General features: G+C 30.8%; 1 protein-coding gene across 1 annotated transcript in view; it reads left to right on the forward strand.

Moving 5' to 3' along the window:
• The window catches only part of LOC117179654 (trichohyalin-like), a 47,818-nt gene that overhangs the window by 13,038 nt on the left and 23,391 nt on the right, over positions 1-11,389 (forward strand). Inside the window, exon 4 of the mRNA XM_033371663.1 lies at positions 5,163-5,347. Coding sequence (XP_033227554.1) covers positions 5,163-5,347 — 185 coding nt within the window. The remainder of the gene's footprint in view (positions 1-5,162; positions 5,348-11,389) is intronic.

Below are 11,389 nucleotides of genomic sequence, written 5' to 3' on the forward strand. Positions count from 1 at the left end.
CAGATTTTTTTGAAACCAAGATGATTTTTAATGATTGTTTGAGCGCTTCCATAGCTAATGCCCACCTGTAAAGCGATTTCATGAATAGTGAACCGCCTGTCAATTTCAATAAGGTCACGAACTGCACCAATGTTATGACTCACATTTTCCACACTTTCTCGTCCACTCTTAAACTTTTTGGCCCAATCAAACACTTGAGTTTTAGACAGAGTATCATCCCCATACTGATCCTTCAATCGAGTCAAAATTTCGCACGGTTTAACGCCTTCTTTAGTTAAAAACTTTATTATAACCCGTTGTGCAACGGACGCTGGAACCTGTTGCTCACTCATAGCTGTACTGACGAATTGACTGAGTCAAACAGCTCACCAAGCGTTTTACCCACTCCTAATATACAACATTACAAGAACCTACACTGTGAGAGTGCTTGCGATTGGCTAAGAAAAGTATTTGTAAAATTCCGGTTTATATTTGATCCACCCTCGTATAAGAGGATTTTTTTATATTGGGAATATAACAGTACTATATTTCATGTAATTGTTCGCGTCTTCGAGACGCGTGGATTTATCTATTGACGAACTTTCGAAGACCGTTATTGATTAATCAATAGATACTCGGAAAAGTTAAGTTGTTTCTATGAGGTTTTAATTTGAAATATAAAACTACCATATGTTAGAAAGTTGTTCATTCTAACATAAGACATCAATTGACACTTTATTGTTCCGTCTGATTTTCTGAAAATAAAACTTTCGGAAAGATAGAAAAATAAGTTTGAAAAATATTGAAAGTATCCATTTTTTCCTTTTGTTATAGAAAACATCCCTGTGCGAGCAAGCAAATTTATTCAATGCTTATGAGTAACGAAAATGCTAATAAAATAAGCACAAATAAATACACTCATAGTAAATATATAGTCGGGAAATTTTGAAAACGGACAAAAAATTGCTAGAATAGCATTAATGAACAGGGTTATACCCTTTGGCACTCTCCGGTTTTAGGACCACCTTATTCGAACTGTAAATTTCTTATTACGAGTAATTTTGTATACAAAATTCCTAAACAATATGATATACAATATAATATTCAATTTTCTTCTATTCTTCAAATATTTAAAACCATATGTTTCTATAATTTTATTTAATTATAGTTCATTCATTGCTGCGAAGAGCTAATTATTATTAATGCTTTGAATCTGAAGTTGTTTGGCATTTTTCTTTAGTCTGAAATAAAGACTTCTAAATATAAGCCGATTCTAAGCCGATATAGAAAAAAAGTACTCAGAGGCCCCTTAAAAGACACCGCACATTTGCGTTTTCATTGCTGTAGCTAAAACTTGTTAATGCTCAATATAATCACCTTAAAGTAAAAAGCATAACCCTTAATTTAATGCGCGTTATAAGTTTCCAAAACGTAATATTCGCACCCTATATTGTTATTAAAAAATTGCCAATTAGACTAATTTTCTCACAAATCTGACGTGGTATGGCAAATCTGGCACCAGATTTGGTTTCAGCTACCTCAAATAGATATTGTCTGGTTCAGTAGCCGTACCACATTATTTTGGTGTGTGCTTGTGGCATTTTTATTTAAGTTTCATTTTTTTATATCTTGATTTTAATTAAATTCAATTTTTATTTAAATTATAGTTTGAAGCCCATATTTGAGCTAAAACTGGACTCTTAGCCTATTTTTTGGTTAAAAAAATGACCGTCCTTCCTAAAGTAAAACTTTTTTCTTGTGTAGGATTTTATTTCTGCTACATTCATTAGAAATCTTTGATTTTTTAAAATATTTTTTTGTAATGTCTGTCTGATTTAAAATGGATTCAATCCCGATTTTTTTTATCACTAGGAGTTTCGTAACATTTTAGTAGCTAGGTGTTTCCTAACTTTTCATTAAAAATCGCGCTTCCTCTCATCCTTTTTCCTTCGGTCACAAACTCCCAGAAATAAATTCTGGGTTCGCCCTGACTTAATTGTTGCGGATAAACGCTTAATGTATATACTTATTAAATATTTTTGGGTACTTCGCTGGTGTGTAAAGTTCCTCATACCAAAAGTACACATACGCAACGTCACATGTAGAGTGGCAGAGTCTTTGCAGAATCGAACCGAGTTTTAAGGTTTTCTCCGGTGGCGGTATGATTTTCATTAGAGATGATCAATATTACCGAAAAATCACTTTTGTCAAGTATTAGAACCATTGAGACTACAGCACGCTCGGTGGCGCTACGCCTAGTTAGCGCGGGTTGCCAGCGCTCTTATGTATAATGATTATTTTTATTGTAAATTTCATTAAAAGAACTTTTCAAATCCCTCATAAAAAACTAAATTTGGATAACTGTATTAGGAGTTATGTACAATTGAAAGTGAGCGGTCGGGGGTTATGCGTCGATAATTAATGGGGTAGGTGCGTATAGTTGGCTCAAAAAATCGATTTTTTTGCATAAATCGAAAGAAAAACATCTCAAAAATATGCTGTTAAAATTTTAGAGCAAAATTCGAAGTAGTATAGATTCTATCACTACTTTTGTAAAGGTCGCTCGGAGCGCAGAACGCCTATTTTCGTGTATCGCAAACTTTAAACGCGTTTTTCTCGAAAACAGTTTTCTTCAATTTTCCGATTTTGTGCCTGCGATTATTCAGCGAATTTTGAAGGTACATAAAAAAACTATTTTAAAGGAAATTTAATTATCTAATCCATGAAGTAGAAGGTTTTTGCAAAAAAAAATGGTTAAACTATTTTTTTTGCAATAACAATAAAAAAAACTTCAAAATTTTTTTAAAAGTCTACCGTTTTTTGGAAAACATTTAAATGATTTTAGATTTAGTTTATAGAAGAGATTTTTATGTGACAATAACAAAACAATTTGATTTTTATGTTTGAGAGTAACACAGCAGCTATAAAACACGGCACAAATTAAGAAGAAAAGAAAGTAATTACCTTCAACGTGTTCTTACTTCTTAATTGTTTATAATGATTGTGTGAAATTTTTTTTTTTAATAATAAACAAGAACTTGTCCACTTTTCAAATAAAAATATTGAATAGTCTTTGAGAAAAAAATTCCCAAAGTTCCTGTCAATTTTTCGCCATCTATACGCGCCTACCTCATTAGAGCCTTTGTATCATAAAAACCAGTTATACTAGGTGCGCCCCCTTTACAGAATTTAAAGAGAACCATAAGCACTACAATCTAGCAAATTTTACCCCATAACACTTACAAGTCTTTCCCTAAAGTAATTATTCGAACTCTTCAAAATATGGGCTAAAAATTTTAATCCTATACTTACGAAGAATTTTTTAAAGTAAAAAATCGATTTGTCCATATTAACTTCCCCTACTATAGAATAAAAGGATATTTTGAAAGGCTGAAGCTAAAATCAAATAAATGATTAAAATGTTCATTTTTTCCATATTTTAAAATATCCCTACCAGTTCTGAATTCACTTTAAAAATATTTTGGAAAGTCTTGTTGATTATCATAGCCGAATGTTACGTCATCCAGCATCTAGGTAGGAGATATTTCTGTTTAAAATGCAACCCCATTACAAATACTTTCCTTGATCTCTTACTTCTATAAACATTTTCTTACTCTCTGGTGTTACACCTAATTTAAACACACATAAATATATATATATATATATATATATATATATGTATGTATGTATGTATTTATTTCAGGGTGATCGATAAAACGCTTTTCGAGATACATGGCAAGACACCGAACCCCAAAAGTTTCCATTTCCGGAAAAAATCCGCAATTTGTTGTTTTTCGAAATTCGAATATTAACACGTGCTACCGGGTATTTCAAAATCCCATTTAATTGACATAGGGAAATTTTGAATTTTCGAAAAATTGAACTCATGTTCTAGGCTTTCATCTAAACGTGCCAAACCTTTTAGGAATTGAAGAGGAGTGTCTACGAAATCAAACCAAACTAGTAACTTATTTCCAATCCACCCTCAATCTCTCCGCAGCGGCTCAAATATTAACCAAAAATGAAAAAAAAACTAAATATTTTCGTATTATTGTTACTTTTTAACAATTTTTCTAAAAAAACTTATGTAATTATATAAACAATTATTCATGGTTTATTTTCAAGATTTCTACAAATTCAGCCAGAGATATCAGCTTTCTTTTCAAATTAGTATCTTATTTTACAAAATAGAATGCATACAATTATGTTTCTGACTGTATAGTGTATAGAAAGAATACATTAACCACTTTTTAGTACTAAAAATAAATATAATTTGTTTAAATGATGACTTTTCCAAAAACCCTTTTAAATCGTAATTCATTGTGTGTTATATTTTATTATATTTTTTTTAGTTATCGAAAAATAACTGCGTGAGGAAATGAAAAATTTTTAAACAAATAGAAATTTGTTAAACATTAGGAGAAATATATTAAAATTATGTAATTGTTCAACAAAAAGTAGCATGGGATACCAATTTGTAAAAAGTGGAAATCACTGGCTCAATTTTTAGAAATTTTGAAAATAAACAATAAATAATTGTTTAAATAATTACTTAATGTTTTTAGAAAAATTTACTACACCAATAAATGACAAATGATTGCATTTGAATCAGAAAATACGATTATTTTTTACATTATTTGGGAATGAATAATAGTTTAAATAATTTACATTTGTTTAAATAATTCAAAATTGATTAAAAAGCCATGGAAAATATTAACATTGTCAATTAGAAATTATTTGTATGAATAAAAGGACGGGAATTGCTAAGAAGTAACAATAATACTTAAAAATGTAGCTTTTTTATTTTTGGGGGCCTGCGTGGTGGTTGAGGGTGGGTTGGAAATAAAAGTTATTAGTATAATTTTATTTCGTAGACACTCCTCTTTAATATCGAAAAAGTTTAGCACGTTTCGATAAAGCCCTGGAACATGAGTTCAATTTTTCAAAAATCCAAAACTGCCCCATGCTAATTAAACGGGATTTTGAAGTACCCGGTGGCACGTGTTAATATTCGAATTTCGAAATACGAAAAATTACGTATTTTCTTTCCCCGGAAATGGAAGCTTATGCGAGGTTGTCTTGCTCTCTAGAGTGAAAAAAATTTTGAATGTATTTTTAGACCACCGTAATATATATATAAAATAATAATAATAAACAACTTTTTGGCAATCACGTATAAATAGGTTGGAGTCGTCAGATAGTAGTATTCCCTTATTCAAGGGCGGCTCGGAAATGAAAACTGACCTGATCGAACTTCGTCGCATAAAAGTAGCTATTCATCGAAATATTCCTGCCTCAAGTACATCAAATCGTGAGCTCCAGCGTAAAATTGTCGATCCGAAGGAAGTCACCATAAAAAGGCGAGAGGGTAATGCGATTTCTTTTTTCTTTTCAAATAATTTTCAAGGGTAGGTAAGGATTTAAAAGAAAGATATAGCGTGATCAACACTGAAGATTGCTGCCACGGAAAATTCTTAAAACACATAATAAAAAAGAAAAAGTAGTAGTTTTCAATTTAAGATTTTTTTTGAAAATGAAATTTAATATTAACTTTTAATGGCCTTTAAAACGTCTTCAATTAGGTTTTACTAAAAGGAATTAAATTTTCAAATATTTTCATACTTTTACTTCGTTAAAAATATTCGGTCCCTCGTATTTAAGTGGAACTTAAATTTTTACTACTACGTGCATACGTCATTGAAGATTAATCGTAAAATAGTGTCAACATACGGACGATTTATATGCTACTGGAATCGCCAACATGAGGTCAACACGGAAGATAAGATTGCTGATTTAGGAACATCCAGAAATAAGGCAGAGAAAATAATCAATTTAAACTTCAGTTTTAAAACCAAATAATAATGCTTGAAAATTACTCCGACACGTCTGTGTATTACCGCGGTGTTTTCCAATAATTTTATCCGACAATCCTATCTTCAATTTAACCACTTCGTAGAAGAGCTTCTTACAAGTTTTCACCACTATACACTGTTGTCCCGCTATCTGGGTTTCCGCTATACAGGACAAGGCGGTCCAGGATGACGAGAGAGATGCGCTTGCAAGGTCAGCGAAGATGCGAAGTTTACGATTCGACACTATAAGAAGCCACAAGCAAGAAGGAGAAGAAGAACGATTTTGAGAGTCCCGAGATACTACGAACCCCCCAGACGGCCATTATAGCAGGCCTGCAGTGTACATGAAAAATCATATTCATACTATATCTATTATTTTAAACTATACAAAATTTTGTTTGAACATTGTCTTACTTCTTATACGGCTAAAGGGTTGTTGAACATAAACAAATGGCTATCAGAAACTTTAATATGAATGCTTGTTGCACTGTTACATACATGGATGTAAAATAATCTTCTTCTGAAATTTTAGTTTAAAATAATGAATTCAATTCTAAGTTTAATTTTGAAATGGATTTAAGTGTCTGGATTTGAAAATCAAACACTTTACAATTCTGCAAATTTATTTTTAATTGAAAATCTTGATACTTGTGCAATGTAACGTTTGATGTGATCAATACCGAATATAATTTAAATATTATAAAATAAAAATAATTTAAAATTTGAAGTTTCAGAAACAAAAGAACTTTGGAACTTTATTATTAATAGAAGCTTTAACGTTTGTCCAGTTTGAAATTGAAAATTTTCCATTTGAAAGCCGTAATAGTTAAATAATTAACTTTGAAACGTTTGAAATTCTATAATTTAAGATTGAATATTTATAAGCGAGTGCATTTCGAAAAGTGAAGTGAAATTGGACAATGTTAAATGTTTTTGTTTCAGACATTGTCTAAATTTTTACGGCTCTTTATTGATATTTTATAATTTATAATAGTGTACCTTGACATTAATGTTCTTCTAAATTAAATTCGTTAATTTAACAATTATTTGTTTTAAAGTTACTACGAATTATAAATTGTTCAATTGACGACTTGGAAAGCAGAACCGCTGGAGCACTTGGCCAGAAGGCAGGAATTCTACGGATTTAAGCGCTTCTTACGAACATACCCATGCGTTTATAATGTTTATTGATTTTATTATAAATGATAAATAAAAGTTAAGTTGATAAAATTTAATTTTAATTAAAAAATTTATCAAAATAACCGACTTAAACTTATTATTTATACCTTTTGATATGTCTTGTCGAAAATGTTGATCAATCGGTTGGTATTTGCAGTAATCTTTGAAATAAATAAACAAGCGCGCTCGCGGCCACCGCCCAAAAATCTAAGAATCTCTCAGTTGTTAAAAGCTTGAAAACTGACTTATTAATGAAAATACACTCTTTTTTTATATCCAGAAAAAAATGAATGAGTCAACGCATCAGTTTTTTAGATTTTCCTTATTTTTTGAAAAACAAAAGACAACTCGACAAATTCATACATGTCCTCTTTGTCATCGATCTTGGCAAAAATCAGTAAGATTGAGAGATTATTCGATTTTTTGCGCATTGGCAGCGCGCCCGCTTGTTTATTTATTTTCAAGATTACTGCAAATATCAACCGATTGATCAACATTTTTGACTAGATATATCAAACTGTATAAAAAATAAGTCAAAGTCGGTTATTTTGATCAATTGCTGAATTAACATTAATTTTTTTCAACTTGAAGCTTATTTATCGCTTACAATAAAATAAAGAAACATTGTAAACGCATCAGTATAATGGTCAGAAGTTCTCAAGCCTGGAGAATATTTCTACCCAAAAATCAACTCAATTCAATGATTATTTACTGAAAAATGACGAGTTGATTGTTGTGTCGTAAATTAATTAGTCGTCTCGTTAGCGTCGTTCACTACGCGTTGTTCCCTTCCTGCCCACTGACCAAGCGCTCCGTCGGTTCTGCTTTCCGAACCGTCAGTTTTGAAAACTTGAATTTGAAAATATAAATGAGTTTTACGTTTCTGTACATCTATGAATAAGAAATATAAAATTATATTATTAAACATCTTAAAAATAAGAAAATTCTTTGGTTGAAAGTATTTGTAGAATAATTGGAAATTAAATTTTTAGTATAACAACTGAAGATTTAGTACAAATTAAGCATCTTGATGATGTTGATGAATATAGTAATGTGTAAAATTCTCTTACAAGGAAAGCACCCGAGGTACACCTCACCGATTTTCTTCATTCTGTAATATGTGATAATACATACAAAAATAGCAGATATAAGTATTTTTTGTTATGTGTTAATTCGTCGAATTACGGGGTTAAAACCAAACTTAAAGTTTACCGCCAAAAACATTTTTTCTTTAATATTTATCGGAATTTTTTAACCAAACAAATGTCTGATTAATTCTTACAATAAGACGCTCATAGATACATATTTTTATGCCGAGGAGCTGCAACCAGTTCTTCTAAATCAGCTGAATTGCACTGTATATTGTACTATTCCCTACCGAAAGAAATCTCTGAGTTTTCTTTAGCGAAATAGCTTGGCCCATGTGAGTCTATAAACAAAGTCGATTTGAAACAAAATAGTCTCGGAGATAGTTTGAGATACTTGGGTCCTTTTCAAGATCCTTTTAGTGGTCCTTTTAAGAGTGGTGCGACGGTAATATAATGTTCCTTTTGTATTCGTCACCTACCGGGCGGGCAGAGTTATTTACAGTAGTTGGTTGTGGCTAATCCGCTCTCCCTTTTTAAATTTCTCTTCAAATCATTAACACTTTTTTTAATTGATGAATTTTCTCATTATACTTATTTATAACTATAACTTATATATTGATATACAATTTTCTAGTTGAATTCAAAAATGTCGTCTTTTTTAGAGTATCTCATTCCATTTACGAGAAACGTTCTATTAATTCCAATTTTAAGCACTAAAAAAAAAGTTAGATATCTGAAGTCATCGAAACCCGTAGATTCCGAATTATTATGTTTTAGGCTGTTAACTATGAAATTAAAAAAATCTACTTCTGAATTTTGATCCGAAAGCTTAACAAAGGACTCTATTGAGATAGCCTCTCTGATTGTTATTTATGATCGTATTCTTATTTCAATTTCGGAAAGGATATTTTAAAGCCTTCAGACCATTTAAACGAGCTTCTTGGACCTTTAAAAATATCTACCCGAGTGCCTGCGGAGAATTTCTCTGAGCTTCTTTGACCTAAAGAATTTTTAGTATATACTCAAAGATTCTTTTTGGTAGGGTTATGAGGAAAATGAAAAATTAAGCTTGACTTGTTTCGGCGTTTTTGAAAAAAATATTATTGCAAGGGGTGATTTACCCTTCAGTTAATTTATTGCTTCGGATGAGCATTTCACTGTAAGAAATAATCTGACGTCTGTTTTGTTAATAAATTCCGATTATTTGTTAAGATAATACAGAAACACTGTTTTTGGCGGTAAACGTTAAGGGTGTTTTTCACCCCTTAAATCGATGAATTAGCGCGTAACAAAAAATACATGTCTACTATTTTTTTTAGGCTTCTTATACATGTCCGGTGCCCGGTGCTAGGTTGGTATCCGGTAGATTGCCACTTTGGGCTTTTCGTATTTTCTTGAGGTGTGCACGAGGCATAACCTCAAATTGAAGTATATAATTTGAAAGGAGCATATAAGTGTAACTTTTGAACACACTTGAATATGTAATTGTTTATTAAAAATTATTTTGTTAGTGTTTCCGATTTTATCTTTCCTTGTACAATTAATCTGTTATACTGTTCTTATTAGGAAGATTTTTATAGAATTCTATTTGTAGGAGTTAGCGCCTGTTAATAGTTTAGAATAGTATTATTATTATCATTTTTTTTTTTTTTAAGAGTTTGTAACGTGTGTAAAACTTCGGTTTTAATGAAACTCTCACGATGAAATTAATTCCTGAAGATGATTCAGAAAAAAAATGTCTTTTAAATTACGTTTATTGACACTTGAAGATAAAAAGTAAATTTTGAAGTTGTTTTCAAAATAATTTATTAAAGATTCTTCGGAAAACAAAAGTATCTTTAATCTACGTCTCAATGAAATAAGAAGTGTACTAAGTCGAAAGCCGTACACTATGCTGTTGTCCGGCAGACCACGCCACTGACATGTAACCAATCAGAGCAATCTACCGGATACCAACCTAGCGCCTGGCACCGGAAATTTATACTTAGCCTTTTTTTATGTACTACACATATTACATAATAAAGAACATCTGTGAGGTACACCTCGGGTGCTTTCCTTGTTAGTCAACGATGGAGATGACTAACTAACGAAGTTCACAAGTGAAAGCTCTGAAGAAATTTGCAACTTGGAAGATTGAGAAGAAACGACTGGAAGATTATGAAGAAACAACAGGAAGATTTTAAACTTAGTGATGTTAAATTTTTTCGCATTTGGCTGTCTACATGAATTTTTGAACTTTTATTTAAATTAATTACTGGAGTTTTAATTAAATTAAATTTGAGAAACATCAAGAAGCTATTTTAATTTAATAATGTGTGCTAAAACTTTTAAATGTGCCACTGTAACAATATTTTTTAGTTTTATTTATGAAAATCAAAATATTCTGTAGAAAAATTAAAATAATTCTTGAGCATTAAAGTATTATTAATATTTTTATTATTATTAAAGTATCATTTTCTTTTGAAGCATCCATCTTGAAGATTTCCTATACTTGGCAAGTTTGTACGAAGCTGTTTCGTGAACGTGCAATGACTGATATTTTATTCTAATAGATGAAGGAATGAAGCCCATTTTTATTCACGAAGAATTGGAACTACCAATATGTTTGAAGACCTTTGAGGAAGTAGAAGGAAGTCAAGCACTAAAGTCTCTGGATATTGAAAAATCGGGTAGGTTTTTAAGACCACTCATTTTAAGTTTTAATATCCAGACAGAAAAAAATGAACTAAAGTCACATTCGAGTTAAAGTATCTTATTATAATCTCGAAGAAGAATTATTGAAAAAACTAATTTTATATTTTAGACAACAATACTCGTTCACTGAAGAGGCATTTCATTTTGACCAACGGCTTCTCTGAAAGCTCGACCGAGGATTCACTATTGCTCTGTATCAGGTTTGCTAATATAAAATATGAATATTGTTATTTACTAACCTTTTATTAGTGAGACAGGGATAGAATTAATAAAGAATTCTGACACTAAAATGTAGGTTGATAGCTTTTTAACCCATTAACGACCAAAGCTATCACTTTTATAACATGAGTTTGTCTTCAAAATTTATGGGTAGAACAAAACAAAAAATAGATCAAAAGTACTGTTTCTTGTGTTTTTGGGTGAGCTAAGTTTGAATCCGTCATCAAAATTCGAATATTTTGACTTCAAAATTAAATATGGCGGTTTTTGCATACAAAATTAGTGAACAAGTTTGATTTTTTATTTTTATAATTTTTTTCAGACATAAAACGCTTTAATATCTTAAAATTTCTTCAACCATCTATGCACAAAATTCTA

The sequence above is a fragment of the Belonocnema kinseyi genome, chromosome 9, assembly GCF_010883055.1.
Source record: "Belonocnema kinseyi isolate 2016_QV_RU_SX_M_011 chromosome 9, B_treatae_v1, whole genome shotgun sequence".
Classification (NCBI taxonomy): domain Eukaryota; kingdom Metazoa; phylum Arthropoda; class Insecta; order Hymenoptera; family Cynipidae; genus Belonocnema; species Belonocnema kinseyi.